Consider the following 18,844-nt stretch of genomic DNA (forward strand, 5'->3'; position numbering starts at 1 on the left):
ACAAAAGAAAAAATGCTTTTTGAATCCAGACTGTTATTGGCTCATTCCATGCCCAAGCACAAATGCAGAGGAGAATAGAACCTACATAAGATAGCTACATGTTCTTGGTCAAAAACTACTAAGAAAAGAGTTCACTTCAATTATTTACCTCACTACATGGACAATGAAAAATAATAATCTCAAAGAGAAGACACACTTGCCTTAATTCCATAAGCTTTCAAGTAAAACTTCTCTATTGGTTTCCTCCCCTGCTGACTTTTGACATATTTTGGATGTCCAATGATTCTAATATGAATTGTGATTTGGAAATGATTCTTCTTTTGGCACACAAAGGCATCATCTGCTGTTGAAAAGTTAAATCCTTTATCTGTGACAATGTGATATCCTACAGTAGGTCTACAAAAACAAGAAGGAATAGCAACTTTAAGTACCAACATACTTGAGTGACATCTTGAGCTCCTTTTTTTTTTAATGTGGTCCAAAATCCATCTGATTTTTAGTGACAAAACTGGACTAAAAGACATTGTTATAATCACCATTTCTACCAGGATTTTCTTCTTAGACTGTCAAAGGTGTAAAAATAAAAACACATATAAAATGTCCTCTAATTTTAGTCTGAACACAAAATATTTGGAAACCAGAGGCTGAGAGGCTTACATAACCATCACTTACAAATCAGATATAAAGGAACTGTGTGCACCTAGGACCACAAATCAACCTTTTAATGTATTCAATCATTCATTATAACACTGCTACAAACAGCAGTCTGCAGACAACCAGCTAATGAGCCAGCAAGACTCCCCACTTTGTTCACAAGTTCCCACAGCAAGTGCTTCTGCAGAAGCTGCTGGGATTCCAATATGGCTTTCCTTAAGCTAAAAGAAAAGCTAGAGGTATCAACCCTCTGGCCTGAGTATAAGTTGTCCATCCTATTCTGGCTAAAGCAGCTGTATTTTATTTCTTCAAAGGGCAATTCGCCACCCAAAGAGCAAGAGTATTCTGTCTCTAATTCACAGTAAACAAGGGAAGGTACCAAAAGATCTTTCTATTAGAGACAGTGAATTCACCATCCCAACAATGTTTCCAGTCCCCTGATTTAAGCAATGGATAATTCTGAAATACTAGAACTACGTGGCAAGGTTCTCTTATATAGACATTGACTTTTCTTGTTAACAGAAGTTTGATCATGATAATACTGTATGATGCTACTGAGAACCTCTCATTAACACAATTACTGAAGACAGATTTTCATTACTCTTCCATAAAATCAAAATGTACAGACTTCATAGGAAATACACAGATTTTATTATTGTTTTATAAATTATGAACAGAAGTCCCCTTTCAAACAACTTGATTGATTACCTGGGATGGGGAATAAAGAGAAAACTACTTCGTAACTACTTCAAAATTACTAAATCATGTGTTACTTCCTATTTAAAATTATAATGAAGGTTCTACCATCTCAAACCCTCATTATAAAAGAAGTAAAACTTACTCAGTTTTTTTCTAAAATGGGTAATTCTTTTTTATTTATATATGAAATTAATATATTTCATAGTAGGGAATGAAGTAGTTTTTCATATTTAGGTGTCAGCAAGTTCATTAGCTGATATTCTTAATGCAATTTCAGACTATTTGCCTACACACAGGCAAGCAGCTTGAGAAGCAAAATTATAAATGTCCAGATCTCCAAGCTGCAGTGTTTGGAACAATGGCTCTCAAAGAGCAATTTCACATTATAATTTTCCAAGTATGTAATTTACAGTAAATAGGAGTAAACATATATTTTGTTCTTAGTGCAAAAAGAATGACGAGTCTTACCAAGCAGTACAGCTAAATTTGGAATATCTTTCAGGTAGCAACAGATATCCCTGTCACACAAGCATCCCTAGTAGAAATATGCTTCAAATTCCTCTTTCTATTCAAAATTTAAGTCTTCAGACATCTTTGGGACAGAGTCCCACCACAAGGGCCAAGAATGTGCTGAGCAGACACAATGAAGGGCAGAATTAAAGGTAGAGTAACCTTTTGTAATGAATCTACCTCAGCTAACAGTATTTTTGTTGCGAAAATGAAATAACTAAGACATTCAAGTACTGTATGAAAAAAATGGAAAATAATAATTAACCTGAGAAATACCCCTCAAATGGGGCAGTGATTTGAAGGCATGGGTTTGAAGGCATGGGATCAATCCATCTACACTAAGCAATGAGAAGCATGTGAGTGTTTTGAGGCCGACAGAATATAGGATCACTCCTCAGAAAATCTGTGCATTGTGCTGTAATTACAGTGCATCTTGGAACAACAGCACTGCCATTGACCTCACTTAAAAGCAATATTGACTTCCTCTGTAAATAACACCTCAATCCCCTCCCACAGTAATGGCAACAGAGCGTGTATCGGGATACTTTATTGTTCAGCATCACATAGACTTTGTTCACAAAGAAATACACCTGGAACCTCAATTTTAGGTGTATGGGAAGCAACAAGTAACTGGGTAGTGGCAGGAGAGCCATCTCCCGCCATCAGCACACAGCCTTCATGTAGTCATTGACTGAAAGTGCAACAGAACTGGAAGCCACTTCCATTTAGAGTGAATAATCATATCACAAACTCAGCTGGAGGTTTCTGGGCCCATCCAGCTCCCAAGGAGTGTAAAGGTCTGCTCTCTTGTTGTGTCAATCAATACCTGAGGAGAAGGGTTGTGTGGGACATACTAAGATGTGTAACGCCCCTATCCCCTGGGTGCAAACAGGGAACATCAGTGTCCAGGGATGACACTGATATGTACCCAACTCCCATGAGATATTTTGGCAGGTTGGGCGAGAGGAGCATTAAAATTTACTGTGCTGTGTTAGTCCCGTGTAGGCAGTGACAAATTTTTTGCACCAATCCTGAAAAACTAGGCAGATGTTGTAGAGAAAAGGGTGAATTTGTTAAAAGGGTTCATATGCTAAATATTAGAATGGAGAAAATCAGGGATGTAAAGTGAACTTGATCTTTTCCAGATCATGTGGCCAAAAAAAATTATTTACAGTTTGATTAACACAGGAAAACTCTAAATCTTTGACTAAACAGTTGCACATCACACACGCATCTATAATTATTAAGAATTAAGTTGCACGAGCCCAGAAGTAATACTGGTAACTTCTAATGTTCTCTTGTAATGCTTTAGACCACTAAAGGTAAAGGTGCCATATGCTTAGTATTTACTTGCCCCAATGCATTTGACAAAATGAACAAAAGTTACCAGGTATCTTAACTTGCTTTTCTTTTGCCCCTAAATCCCTGAAGGGAAATCAGAAAACCTGACATTAATTCTAACCAGCATTTCTAGTTCAGCTTATCTGATACACCTGCAAGTTCATATTTCATCATACTTTTTATACTTCCTTGTCTGTTCTTATTTCCAAGAAGGACAAGGGATGCCAAATGTTTCATTTATTCCTACAAAACTACAACAACAGATAAAAAAGGGGAAAAAAAAAAAACCAGAAGAAAACAACCTTTTTTCAAGTGCAAACATCAGTGCTTACAGTTTTTCGTAATTAGAGTCAAATAAGCTGTTCCACTGAGAAATTTGATATGGTTGCCACGTAAGAGCTTGACAGCATTTTTCCAAAGCTGCATTTTGTCCATCACTGTCATATTCTTGCACATCAGCAGCACAGTCCTTTAGTGTTGCTGTAGAGAGACAGTGATAATTCAGTTATTTCTTTTGGGACTAGCCAAAAATCCTGCATAGACATTTTTATAAATATATTTACATAAATGCACATGCATATAAATCACAAATGCATTGCATATATATTTAAATGTGATTATCCTTTGCAGTTATTCCACAAGACTGTGTTATATTCTCTTGCTCTAGAAAATAAAATTTTCAGCTTTCTTGATTTGCAAAATAGTACACAAGTAGCACTTCCTATTTTTTATTCTCTCCAAAAGGATGAATAGTTTCCTTTTGTGGGGGTGGAGGGGGGAAGAAGGAAAGAATTCTACTGTACCTCTGCAACACTGCAAGAAGCAATTAAGCAAAATAATTACATTTGTTTCCCATTCCCTCTACTACAGATTTGAATTGAAAAATATACTACAGGGGGCACAGTTTTCCAATAGCAAGCACATTCACCACTACATCTGGCTGATCTCCTTACTGCTTTCTGCCTATACAATAGAGAATTCTTTGACAGACAGGGCCAACCCCAGTCCTCTGAGATATCATACATTTTATGAAGTCAGAGGAGAATGTGATAAGAGAGACAGAGTGCAGGAAGGATAGGAGAAAATATGTCATTGAGCATATAACTAAGATCCATCCACAGCCAGTGACAGCACAGTAAGGCAGACCCTTCAGAATCACTTCAGGCCCAAGCTTCATTTGCAAGTCCCCTCAATTCTGACCTACAGCAGAGTAAAGATAGATAGATTAGATCGATTAGATCGATATAAAAACACCACAGTAAAGAAATCCACACCTCACTTCTAAATTACCCCCATGCCATTTTCACCCATGTCTCTGTTCTTTTTCCAATGCAGGTGTCAGTGAGATTTTATTAAGAACGACACCAAAAGAGAGCTTTTTTCAAAGCTATATCTTTCAGCATTAAAAACAGCAATAGCAATTTTAGATATGGAAGTGTCTGCTTGTCTTGTCTTTTCAGCAGTGGTTGACTCAGAGGACTAGCCACAATCAAGAAACACTGATTAAACAAAAGATATCAAAGGAAAAGCAACCTACTAAATCGAGTTGCTACTCATTAAAAGTGTTCTAGAAAGATAGATTTAATGCTGACAAATAACTTACTCTGAAGAAATAACAAGCAACTTAGATTTTTCACTAACAGACATGGGTAAAATTCCTCAAGTATATTGGTCATTACAAACTGTTCATTTACAGAGAGCCTGACACTTCACAGATGCTGATTCATTTCTGTACATGCCTGATAAGGTTTTTGCATTAATTGATATAAGCTTTTTTTTTTTTTTTTCTTGATAAATAATGAACCAAACTAATATGGGGAAGGGGCAGGAAAAAACACACAGTTTTTACCATGCTTGCTTATGCATACACTTTTTAGAAAAAAACCAGAGTGGAGGACATAATGGGAATTGGCAATCTCTTTGCTTATCCACCCCATTAATTCCCTGTTCAGCTGACCCAAAAATGGTTTCTTTGCTCAGTCAAGTTAATGCCAAGCAAAGTAAGCAAAATATATTATCATCTCTGTGGCAGAGGTTCACATATGAAAAAGGGCAGAATATTCTATCCAGAAAAGCCTTGGGAAACATGAACCTCTAATGCTCTTCTCTCTTTGCCAAAGATAAATAAATCCTGGTTTTCTAAAAAGGTAAATTCCTCCAAACCAGGTAGTGGAGTACAGACTATTAATAAACACAATTACCTTTTCTGAGCCAGCAAGAGCTGTGCTCCTCTAGTATTCACTTGTTTATGGTGTAAAACATTAAATTTCCTCTTCACACACTTGCTCACCTTGTCTGGAATCCTGAGACTGCACTGGAGAATCAATCCCATCTCCTAGTAATTGGGAGAGCTTCCTTTTTTTGCTTGATGCTGCAGAAATACTTTTATAAAAACACATGTTGCATTACTCATTTATAAGTTTAAATCTAGATACTACAGAATCATAACAAAAGAACACACAGGTACCTCTCATCTCATTTTAACTGCACTATTATCCAAATTCTGATTTGCTGAGGAAGGAGACTGCTGGTGGGTATTTAAAACTGAATTATCCAATTTTTTCCTTCCAAAACTTTTTTTTTTTTAATTTCACATGAATAAAGAAGTTGATCCCATTAAAAAATTTCCACAGTGCATAAGTGGCAGGTGTTTAGTTTCCTGACATTGGCATCAAAACCACAACTTTTATCTTGAATAATTTTACTTTTTACCAGTTAATATTAAAATACCACAACATTTTAAATAATTGAGCATCCAGAACACATTGGTGGGTTATTATGGCAGATAGTATATGATTACTGCTTCACTTGCTTACATAGATACGACAACTCCTTTTCTCTTATGTCATTTGCTATAACACAAGATCCTCATGCACAAATTTCTACAATAGGTATTGCAAAACACCTCAATATTTTTATAATCGAGTTATGAAAAATCTATTGATTTCTTCTGTTGATTTAAAAATTGAAATGCATTCCTTCTTCCAATCTAAACCCTAATCAAGATGTTTCAAAGAACCCGCAACCACAAGTGTCTCAAAAATGTCCAAACACTGCCATCCTGTGGAAAATTCTACACCCACAGGGATTTACAACCAGTCTTAAACAAGTTCTACCGTTTTTGGTATGTCTCACCCTTTGCATAAAAGCTTTATCATTTACCCAGAAATCTGAGTTGCATTAGGCTGGAAGTATGAATAATTAAAACCCAAACAGCTGGGGGATGTAGAATGATTCCATGGAGTCACAGCAGTTTCTGTCTTCAGGCAGCAGCTTTGGGAGAAGTTGCAAGGATAGCCCGTGGCACTGGGGTCAGAGTAAGTCTCCATGAACCTGCAGGGAAGCTTGCTGGGCGCCCCGACAGATGGGCATGGGAGCGGAGCCTGAAGCCCACTGGGCCACACGGCACCACACCGCGGGGCTGAAGGAAATAAACAGATAAGAAAGTAAGAACAAGGAAGAGGAGCTGAAGATCTTCCTACAAGCCTGGGAGAGGCCAAATTCATGTCACCTACTTTGTAGCTGTGGTGGGGAACATGGTTCTGACCCAGAGTCCGGTGGGGAGTCTGGCAACTGGCTTTGCCTAGGGATGAAAAAGAGATTTCAATTTCTACTGCAACAAGACATGAAGGACAACAACCAATGCTGAAAGCAAGTGAAGGGGGGACCACCAGGCTACTGACAAGTGTCTTCAGGAAGCACTGCTCAACATGTTTGCTGCCCTTCTCACAGGAGCAATGTCACCTACACTTCATCAGCCCATCTCTTGTGGTCCTGTGCTCTCTGCCATGCAGGAAAGCCTGGTCCCCCATCCCTCCTCACCCAAATCCTCCCTTCACAACCTGCTGACTTTCATCCTCCTTCTCATGAGTGGCTCTTCAGTTACCTCCAGTCACACCAGTGACTGTCAGCATTTAGTGCTCACAAAGGATTTAAGCCCCATTCTCTCTAGACCAAAGGTTAAAAATTTGTGGCATCTTCATCTCTCTTAAGGAAGAGAAAACCCTATGCCATCTTACTGCCATTTAAAGGAGCTACAGAGGGTTCCTCTGTTACATTTGGAATAGATGGAAATAGATTCTCAATCCTTTCAGGTATTCCTATGAATTGTCAGCTCAAACACTGCTCTGAAGCCTAATCTGAAACATAAGTCTTAAGATGCATGTTATGCTAAAAATTCTGCAGCAGAGAAAGGATGACAGAAATCTAATGAGACACACCTTCTTTACCAAAGCTGAGTTTTCTCACAGAAGCCTAATAAAATAAAATTACTTAAAGAGACACTTAATCATAATCATAGTAAAGACATACACACAACACAAATATTTTCAAGCATCAATGGTAAAATTTTCTCTATTGCTTCCACCTCAGATTTTGTATTTCTGAGTTTGGATAGCGTAAAGACAGAAGTTTCATTTTTGATTACAGACTATTACTTTTGACATGTGCTTGTGCATTTTTTAATTGTATTGCTTCTGGTCTTTTAACATCTACAACCCTGCATTTTGGGCTAGCTTCAACCACACAGATCCTCTTTAAAAATTAATTTAAAAATTCCACATTAGAATATTCTTTAATTTCCTTCAAAATAGATTCTTTGATGCTTTTAAATACCATGACTACACTCTGAGCCTTGTTTTTAACTTTGAATAGTTAGGAAATATTTAATTATTTTTTTTTTTCCCTGTGGGATACTTGATCCATATATACCGAATTCCAATTGTGCTTTGTAAAATTTGAAAAGATACATACATAAAAGTCTAAACCTTCCCTTCAGCACATTCAGTTCATATTCTGGCTTCAAATGTTGCCTTGGGTACTTGATTTCTGCTTTAACATAGATTATTTCAGTAAAATAGAGAGACAGACACTTTCTAGGAGAAAGTATTTCTGAAGTACAGAGGTAGTAGGGATATATTCCATATATATGTATCTCTGCTGAAACTGATACTGTGCTTTTTGAAGGAAAATAATCTGTAGTTTAAATGATTCTACATTACAAACATAGTATATCAATGAAATACCTAGTTAGCAAAGGACATGGCAACCCCTTTTCTCCTTTCACTAATAATGTGGAAGATATTACTGTGAGAAAAGATGAGGCAATCAGATGGTGCTTCACTTGTGATGTAAGAGAAGAATAAATGCAATGCTGATGGCCTTTCTGATGCAAGATGACCTTTAATGGAAATTTCAAGGTACACCCAAGACCTTGGTGGTAGCAGCATCCTTCTCATTGCAGATGACATTATGGGATTCTGCATTTTATATGTATATATGGAGGCTTTTAATAGTTTTCTCCTTTGACATATTTTGACATGCTCTTTTACAAGACTTTATTCTATTAATGCACACATTTTCTGCACTACAGACAAATGGTTAATAATGTGACCTGTATAGATCTAATGATTCTTAAATGTTCTTAATCCTATAAATAATGAAATAGGACTGCAGTATTAGCGTAAAGTCCTGTTCATCCTCCAAATCCATAACAGTTTTACAGATGGTTTTCTTGCATGTAAGTACTTTGTAGCACTGTAACTATAATATCTAACATACTTAAGCTAAATAATAGCATATATATTCACATTTACATTTTTGCTATATTTTGTGTATAAAAGCAAAATAATAACATTTTAAAGTTGTCATACCGGAGTTCAATAATGTTAACCTAAAACACATTTAGTCACTCTAAAAATAAAGGATATTTATATACAACATCTTCTTCATTCCTCTTTATTTTTATAGTGTGGGCAAAGAGAATCAATTCATTATTCATGATTTAGAGCAGGTAGGAGCCTTTTTGGCCCACTTTAAGTAAACATGTGCTGCTGAGTCTGTCTAGAATGAAAACTTCTATGTTTAATTATTTTTAAAACATCTCTTCTTGCCATGCTTCTTGGCAAGTGCAAGTGTCAGCCTATTAATAGTGTTTTGCCTTGAAACAATCATCTGACAGTTGTCTAGATGAAAGATTTGGGGTTTAGGTCTTCAATAGATCAATACTACATAATTTTCCACCCTTGACCATAAGCCTTTGCACTATCGATCCTTTGATAGTTTTAAAGCTAATCTCAAAAGAGACCGATGGACAGTTTCTGCTCTGAACTAAGTATTAGCTCTACTACCTTCAAATGGAAAACTTCCATTGTCCTCTCAATTTATTATACAGTAGTCTCACTTTTATCACTTACTCTGTATACAAACAGTAAATTAGTACTTACAGGAATGTTAAAGTAACAGCTCTGCATTTAATGTCACAATTAGCTCAACAGCTGTGAATCAACACAGACGTCATTATCATTTGTTCTGTTGAGCAAGAAGACAACCGTATTTCCATTACTGAAATTACTTAGTTCATTTTTTCTAACTCTTCCTGTGCAGCTTCAAGAAACAATGCCAAGTGAGCCACAATCCTCTTGAAACTCAGATTTTATCATGGCACTAATTAAAACAATTGAAGAGGACAGGAAGTACATGTTGCTATAATACTTACAAAGTTCCAAACTCTATGTCACTACCAATGAATTCTTCCAACAGGCTTGTATCCACCATGGGGTTTTCCAAGGCTCCGTGGACATCTTGCCCTAAGGTTAAAAGTAAAAAAAGACAGAAATTCAGAGGGAATTGGCAGTGTTTCAGAATAAGTGATGCTGCCAATGGTCCTACACAAAGGAAAACCAAATCTGTCCTGTCTCATGTGAAACAAAAGCGTTATGCTTCTGGTTTAGTCAGTCTGGGAAAAAGGATGATGAGGAATGCAGAGTACTTAACAACGTGCAGGGGCATTGCAGATGACAGTGCAGCACTGGGCAAACACCACAGAATGCATGGCATTAAGGCTTCACGGAATTACTCCAGCAGGAGGAAGGACCCTAGTCTGCAACTGAGAAAAAGGGTTCTGAAGATAATTTCCAACTCTTTTACACTGAGGTCTAAACAGTTTGTTGAGTTGAAGCTCAGACATTGTGTTACATAGATCCACTTGGTGCATTACTACTCAGAAGTACTGCGAGTTTCTGATTTAAAACTCCATTTAAAAATCCGCCATCTGAGTTTAAATAAAGACCAAATAAATCTTTAAAAATGTTTGATTTGTGGCTTCCTTTTATTCTGCCTAAAAAACCAGCCCACTAATATGTTAAATGTACTTTGTCCTTTGTTGCTTGGTAACAGAAGGCTACAAACAGATTTTATGATGATAAAGTTTCCGGAATTCATGACAACTTTTGCAGGCTGTCAACGGGCACTCATTAAAAAACCCAGCCAAGCAGCCCTGCTCTGCAGGCTCCCCAACTCTGCAGCAAGCCTTCCATAAATACAGGTGTGGCCTGCATGCAAACAAGATAAGGACCTTGACATTCGTGCTCGAGCTGCAAGTGCCTCTGTCCCACTTCACACACGATAAAATGGTCGAGCCTACACATCAAGAGCTGTGAGGCTCAGTCCTAGAGTCTGACACCAACCACGTCCCCTCAGCTTGACAGCAGCACATGAGAACACAAAAGGTTAATCGCTGCCGCTGAACCGAGGAGCAGTCACTGCCTTTGGTGTGTTTGCTGTCTTCTCACTGTACTATCGTGCATAGGACACTTAGCCTAATACAGCTTCAGTTCCTTTTCTGATGTCTTTGATACTGTTCCCTCTTGATCCAGTGTTTAGAAAGGACATTCATGCAAGCAGAATCTAAAAATCCACCACCTTACACAGGATTTGCTCATTTGTCTGTCTTAATCCACATAAATCCATATTGCTAATAAACATTTGCCAAATTGCTTTGTCATCATAGATTAATCTAGGTATTGTTTACTTGTTGGTGCTGCAGGCTTAATTTTGACTGCCTTTCACTGGGGGACAGCAATTTGGAGGTGTGCTACTGATAGATCCTCGCACCTCAACGTATTGATGTTGTATCCAAACCTGTCCCATGCACACCAGAGAACAGATTCAATAGGTGCAGCCCACTAGCTTATCTCAGCAGAATTGGAAGACACAAATTGTGGAAGCAGAGCAGATCACTTTGCAAAACCAGCTAGAGAGTGTAAAAGAGCCTGGCTTTCCTTAGCAACCTTCCTCAAACGTGTTGGATTCTCATCTTTTCATTCTTCATGTCTGAATGTAGCGTCCCCCTACCTTGAATTACAAACCCTTCTCCTTTTACTAATGTAGTCCACAGGAAAATTATTCAATCACCTTCTTTTACCTCACCTGTTCTTCCTGTTCAAACCACCAAACCCTCATGTAGAATGATATAATTTCATTACTAACTTGAGGCCAGAAGTCAAATACAAAATGTTTGTCCTGTACCACACAACCAAAAATTCTTTATTTTGACCAAGATCAGAGACAGGCTCTTTTGAATCAAAGAATACAGCTCTAAATCAAACATGGACAAGGCCTTTCAAATGGACATCCCACAGTTCAGAGATCTGTTGCTAAGTAATGATAACAGAAATAGCTATCATTTCTTCTTAATCTCTCCACTTTGCATGAACAGCTAAATGGAGGAGAATGAAAGAATAAGCAGTGCTGGGAGAGGAAGGAAGCACACCAGGAAGACAGGCCACCACTAATGAGTGTCTGTGACGCAGGTACATGGAACAGTGGGCACATTTTGCTGCCCTGTAGAGCTTTGTTAATGTACTTGCCAGGCCAGTGGTATCACGTGCTTGCACTGGCACCTGTTTCAGCAGAGGAGGACTTGTTGGATCATACGTAAATTTTTTTTAAATGGTGGCATCCATTTCACAGGCATTTGATCACAGTAAGTACTTAACAGATATGGGCAGTATGCAAGACAGTCCCTCACCTGGATGTTATGTGCTTTTCCTGTGGCTATGCAACAGGACAAGCCCGGCGGTGTGGCCTCTGTGGACACAGCTTCCTGCACAGAATCACGTGCCTGGCCAAGAGCTGGAGGGTATGTGGAGTTAAGAGCCTCAATCAGCTTGCAGTCAGCTTGCAGTTCATGCTACAGTGTGCCCAGACATCTCTGTGAGAGTGCACTGAGTGACACATTCAACTTCGGTGTCACTGTGCAGTGGACTACTCAACAAATGCAATGAAGGTGAAAGGACAAGGCAGTGCCATGGCAGGGGGCTCACACACAGATGTTTGCAGAACACACACTGTAGGCACAGGCTGCATATAACAATATATTTTTCTCATTTCTTTGTAAGCTTGATACTTCTGTTGCTTGATCTCCAAGCCTAAAACCTGTCACTTCTTCCACTGTCTTCTGTTTCCCTGTCCAGTCGCACCTAGCTTGTCCCCAATACCCAGACACAGGCCCCCAAGGAGAAGTATGAACTCCAGCCCCTTAGTTTGGCATGTACTCTTCGGCAGAAATCCCCTTCTTTCCTCCAGACATGAAGCTCTCATCACCTGGCTCCTCAGCTTGACTCTATGGTGTTGTGACCACATCTCAATCCCTGAAAAACCTACCTTGATCAATTCTCCCAACAATTTCATGTAGCCTTATCTATATCTGCATTTAAATTGGCTGCCTCCTATTCAGTGGTATCTAAATGGAGAGTGAAGAATGGGGGACAGAGAAATAGTACTGACTAAAAATAAATACTAAACTAATAATTTCCTGACATTAGAAGAGGATGCCAGGAAGCTTCCAGCAAAGTCCAGCTATCTGTAGCAAGATCAGTGTTAAAATATCGGTTACTTTACACAGGAAACAATCCTTCTATACAGCTCAAGATGTAAAAACAGCACAGAGAACATGGTCAGGGTTCAGAAATGCTTCCTGAACAGACAAATTCATGTTTGCTAAAAAGCCTTGCAACTTGAGGGATATGTTTCTGCTTGAGAACTAATAACTGATTTCCATCTACAGACACTTCAGCACTTTATGAGCTCCACCATATACGCTCAATGGCAAGTCCAGCTGCACCTCATTGACTGACACTGATGTAAGTTATTACTTACAAGGCTTACAGGCCCTTATTTCACGATAAAGGACTCCAAGAACTGGTTGCCATTTAAATTGTGCACAAAATCAAATAGTGCACAGTCATTTCGACTGGAACAGACCTGTTGTCATTGACACAAGCTGCAGAGTTACAGGGTTCTAAGTATAAACTAGCTGCAGCCAGCCAGGAGGTATTGCAGCCTAGGTTATTCAACTTCAGGAAGACCTGTTACTCCAAATTGTAAGGAGCGAGTTTGTGTTAAAATACACTTTTTTTTTCCCCCCAAAGTAACATTTTCTATAGAAACAAATCTTACCATCAATATTTTATATTTTTCACTTCATTTTTTATTCCTGTTTCAAACTCTCATCCTTAAAATGGTATGTAGCACCTCTGGGGTTTAAGTGTTTTATTTTTAAGGGTATTATTTTAATGTTTCTTCAGTGGCTCCATTATTTACCACAAACTCTAATCAATATTCCATGTCACCCATGCAGAAGCTTGAGTATATAAAGAAGTGATGATTCCACTAAGGAAGAGATTTCTTTAGGTGACAGACAGCACAGTCAAAGCACATGCATTTCAGACATGTCGAAGTACCTTACAACAGAAAAGACCAAGTTCAATAGCATAACTAGGCTGGCCTTCTACCAGGTCTCTCAAACTATTGATAACATCAGCAAGAACAGGTTGTTCTGCCACACACAGGCGGAAGAGCTAGTCAGGAGCTTTGACCTTCCTTTTCCCTTGACAAATACGAACTTACTGACTCTAAAATGCAAAATGTTTTAATTATACTCTTTTAGTAATCATAAATACTCAATAAATGCTATTTCTTCCAAATAGGAAAAAAATCTGCATCAAAGATGTTATCTCTAATGTGCAAGTGAAATGAAACAGAAAAAAATGAGAACTTCCCAGCCACACAAGACAAAAGCCATTTACTTAAATGAGAAAAAGCCAAGGTCAAATCCCAATCCCAGAGTAATAGCTCATCTACAAGGTCTATCTAACTAATATCTAACTATCTAACTATTCAAAGAAGTGATTGCCAGGAAAGCAAACATTATCTCACCTTCCTTGAAAAAAAAATCCTGTTTTAGACTGCCCCCTTTCAATACTGTAGAGACAACTCCGTCTTACTAGTGAGTGTCACAACAAATATGCACTCTAAGGAACTAAAGCACAGGGCAGAGGGGGGACTCTTTGCTCATGAATTTCAAATAATCTTACAAAGCAGATCTATAGATTCATTAACTGCCAGCTCATGCATTTATAAGCCAAAAATGAACCACTGAGGAACCACTCAGTAGCACCATTCTCCACTTGATATTGCAAGATCCAGTTTTTTCACAGCCTTGAAAAACAATGTGCTAACACTGCTATGACTAATCAGAGACCCTCAAATCAACACTAGCAATTTATGACTCTTGCTTCATGAGGTTTTGCCTCATTGAAGTGTTACAAAGCCAGCCCACAAGCTGAAGTGCTAAGTTGTAGAGATGCCACTACTTAAAACTGCTTTTGTGTTCAGTAAACACAACCCCTGCTTGAAAAGAGGGCTAACCATCTCTGAACTTCAGCTTGCTCCCTTCTCAGACTTGCCTATGGTTTTATAACAGCAAGAGAGCCGACTCCATGCTGAATGATTAGCTCTTGCAGCCTTGACACATATCTGTGTCCAGATAATGAAATTCAGCCATCTAACAGCATCACAGCACACTGTATGGCCTTAGCAGACCTTTGTCACATTCTAATGGAACACAGCAGAGCCACACATTACAGAAGGGACATGACATCCCAATATGTTTCGCTTTTCCTGTAATTAAAAGGAATCAACAGGACTTCTCCCCCTCACACTGGCACAGACTACCAAAAGACCTTCCAAAAAGAGTTGAAGTAATAATTATATAAATTTATAAAAAAATTCTGATAAAAACAAGAATTATGCTGCCAAAAGCAAAGCAAAAAAGAAGTTAGTTAGCCTTTCAGTTCCATGACATAAACTAAATTTAAGGAACATTGTATGAACTTCCTACAATCTATAAAAACCACATTTGCTGGCTAGCAGCTCTAGATTGTAGCTCACCAATTTAAATTTCTTGGCTTAAATGTATTTCCTTGGTCAAATCTTTAATTGTCCTAGCTTAGAATTAAAATTCAAAAGTTTCAGGTGCCACCTCTCACCCAGGCCAACAGAGGGGCAGGGGAAAAAAAAACACAGAAAGAAAATCACAACAGAAAAGGTAGTTGCCCAAGTTACTTTGAGATCAGTGAATACCTGCATAGGTAATAGATGGAAAACAAATACAACAAAGGCAGCTTAGAATAGAACAGTTAATATATTAAAAACAAAACAAAAAGCAAAGTGCAAACTGGAGGAAGGGAAAGAAAATACTTAGTAAAAAAAATATAAAAGTAAAAAGCCTTTGAACACATTATCAGAGAGTCTAAAAAAATGCAGTTTTATTATGGAATCTATTAGGAAGTGAATTGTGAAATAAGAGAAAGTTATTAAACTAATTGGACCAGCTTGAATAGAAAATGTCTTGGAGAAAAGGGAGGACAGATGATTCCAGCCAAAAGACAAAAAAATCCAAGTCTAACTCCTCCGAAGGGTCCTGAGGATACTGACACAATTACCATTTTACCAATTACAATCAGGCCATTTCAGAAGAACATTAGGGGAAAGAAAACCTCTTTACCTAACATGCTAAAACTGACAAGGAAGTGAGATCTCTAACCACATGAAAATCACTAAGATTTCACAAGTGTTACACTGCAATGAGTCTTCAGTTACTTCCCAATTTTTCTTCGAGGCAATTCACCTGTACTGCCGGCTTTGCTGGGTCTGCCTTCCCTTTGGTATTCTGGCCAGAGCACAAAGAAAATGGCACTGCAGCACATCTGTACCATTTGTAATACTTCATTCTGGTACTGTCTTCCACAATAACTTACTGTAAATACAGCTTTCAGAGAATTTTTTTCTTCCTCCTTTCTTCCTCAATTACCCCCAAACAATTTCTGGTTTTGCTGCCATCAAAAATTGTTAAGGATTCTCTTGAAATTAGTCCTACCTTCAAAGAACTTCTGCAAGGCCTCATTTTCTCCCACGACATCCATGAAAAGCCAGTAGGAGTGTTTTGCTTTCCTACTACTTGAAGAGCTCCCACTGGGACAAACGCAGTCTCTTCCAGATGATTATGAACATGCCAAGGAACACATCATGTTGTTATTGGAGGTTTCAACAACTTTGTCCCAGCTGATTTCATTCCTCCATAACTAGAGTCAGGGTTATAATTAGGCTTTACATAAAGGACTTAAACTACACGTAAAGGAGATTCTAACAAGGCTTTTGGGGCAAGATGATGTGGGTTCTAGCCAGTCAGTAAGTCTAATGTTCTTGTTTTAAGGACCTTTGTTCCCAGTAGTAATTACACATGCGCAAAAAATGCAGCAATAAAAATTACTTATCTTGTCTTTGTACTTTCACACAGGTTATGTAATTACTACCAATGAAAGCAATAATAATCAAAAATGCAAGAGCAAAGCCATCACTGGCAGGGAAGTAGAACTTCTATGTTGTTACTATTATTAAAACTAAATCACACATTAGCCTGTTTGTCTAAGGTAACATTGGAAAACATATGGGAAAGCAGAACATGGGAATAAAGCTCTTTTAAGGCTAGCAGCAAACTCCACTTTCTCTTAGTTCATCTTTAAACACTGAAAATTGTCCATTCTGTCACCACTAAGCAAACAGGAGAAAAACACTCAAATGTTTTGAGTAGGTACCTAAAAGGCATTTGTTGCATAGTTATGAACTAAAGTTCTGATGAAGTCTGGAATTAGGACATTTTTGGAAGTAATTATACCTGCCAGAAAAGTAGCTGTTGTCCAGTTTTTACAAGCCCCAGGTACTCACAGTGACACAGGTTTCTCATGATAAACAGCTCATATGAAAAACAGGAAAGAATTTTGGAGTAGGGACATGAAGACAGAGGTCTTCACAGCATTTACAATATGTTGATGTAATTGAGCAGAACAGTCATTACTACTGAGATGCACTACATGGGGTACATCTTTGTACAAGAAAATCACCTCAGCATAACACATTTTGTATACTACCATGTATAGAAAGGACCGTTCTCGCTGCTTAAAGGCACGACAGGATTTCGTAGTTGTAAAGGATATTAAGTCAGAATCGCACCAGCTACTGGCAACCATTTGCCTACTGTCATGGGCAAAGGCTATGACATTAGCTGTAGCTAATCATGGAAACAGTTCTATCTCATTATCTAAACTAAGGATTAACAAGCATTTAGGAAGCATTTATGAGCTTAACATAACATATTAATACCAATAAACACAGCTTGTTTTCTAAGAATGAGTAAAGCCAGACTTCCTTGGCATTATTGAATGGACAATAATGGAACAATCCTTTAACAACTGCTGGTAGAATTATTCCAGGTTTCCACAACAGCAAGTAGTACCCAGTAAGGGGAGATTAAGAAAAGTATTCCCTCAGTACTAAAACAGCCCAGGTTGGACATGCATACCCCATTACTAATAATATCTAGGTTCAGTTGTTTTTACCTTAACATTGAAATGTCCAGTCTAAGCCAACATTTGCAAAGTGTTTTCACGTATATACAAGCAACACAAAGATGGTACTAAATTTCACTGCTCATTCTATATTGACTTTTATGAAAACAGAGAACATTGCAGCAAGACAGTGATTATGAATAGTGTTGGTTTTGCTCAGCATCAAAGAGATCTGCATCCACTGAGATGCCTCTAGTGAAAAAAAACAACCCATGTAAGTTCACCTTCTAGTCAGTTTACCTGTCAAAGTTTTAATCCTGTGTGCAACTGATTAACAGTTGTCAGGACTGAGATCCCATGTTCTTCCAAAAAGGCAAGTCTAGTACATACCCACAACCATGTTCCTTGTAACATCATCAACTCTCTGCCTTCAGCTGAGACAACACCCAAGAAAAAAATGACTGCTTGAACTTCAAGTGCCAAAGAAACACTTCCAACAGAAAAAGCATCTCTTAAAAGGCCAGGATCCTTTCTTAGGGCTCTCTGACACCATTTTTTTCATACACACAAATTGTAACATTATATGGAAATTATCATCAGCATGTTAAAGAAATCACACAATGGAAATTTCCAAGTTTCAAGAACAACCACAGGGAAAATTATGTATAAGACACTGAAAACTGGAATTTCCAGAAGAGTAGAAGGAAAAAAAAACTAACTTAAAGGAATGAAAAAATTTTAGTGAAAGAAAATTAGAGGGAAAGAGAAAATTTTTAGCAGTCATATAGGGGTCAGAATAGATTTCTAACCAAAGTGCGAACAAGATCCATCCTTCATATTTGACAAGCATCCTTCCTTAAAGAGAAGATAAATAAACTCAGGTTTATTGTGCTGTGACACTTCACTATATGTGTTTCTCTTCCCACATACATATTGTTAAAAATTACAAGTATAAGAAAACAGCACCTCAAACAATTTCAAGCTCTCCCAGATGTATGTTAGCTGTTTTGGCATACATCCATAGAGAGCTGCATAAGTGTACCTAAACACTACAATAAAGAAAATACCAGGCATTTATTTATTCACTCTTCATAAAATCAGTTTTACATTTTGGAGTGTCCTACTGGGGAGGATAACATCATTCTGCGTCACAAAGAACAGAAGACAGAGAC

At 38.0% G+C, this 18,844-nt stretch overlaps 1 protein-coding gene across 1 annotated transcript in view; it reads right to left on the reverse strand.

The window, feature by feature from the left end:
- LOC131573117 (myelin regulatory factor-like protein) overlaps positions 1-16,250 on the reverse strand; it is a 37,331-nt gene extending 21,081 nt beyond the window's left edge. Inside the window, exons 1-7 of the mRNA XM_058826719.1 lie at positions 16,205-16,250; positions 9,701-9,791; positions 6,720-6,787; positions 6,367-6,625; positions 5,495-5,586; positions 3,537-3,684; positions 201-396 (exon numbers count right to left, since the gene is read on the reverse strand). Of these exons, the coding sequence (XP_058682702.1) occupies positions 201-396; positions 3,537-3,684; positions 5,495-5,586; positions 6,367-6,625; positions 6,720-6,787; positions 9,701-9,791; positions 16,205-16,250 (900 nt within the window). The remainder of the gene's footprint in view (positions 1-200; positions 397-3,536; positions 3,685-5,494; positions 5,587-6,366; positions 6,626-6,719; positions 6,788-9,700; positions 9,792-16,204) is intronic.
- Between the last annotated feature and the right edge of the window lie 2,594 nt (positions 16,251-18,844).

Source organism: Poecile atricapillus, chromosome Z, assembly GCF_030490865.1.
Source record: "Poecile atricapillus isolate bPoeAtr1 chromosome Z, bPoeAtr1.hap1, whole genome shotgun sequence".
Lineage (NCBI taxonomy): Eukaryota > Metazoa > Chordata > Aves > Passeriformes > Paridae > Poecile > Poecile atricapillus.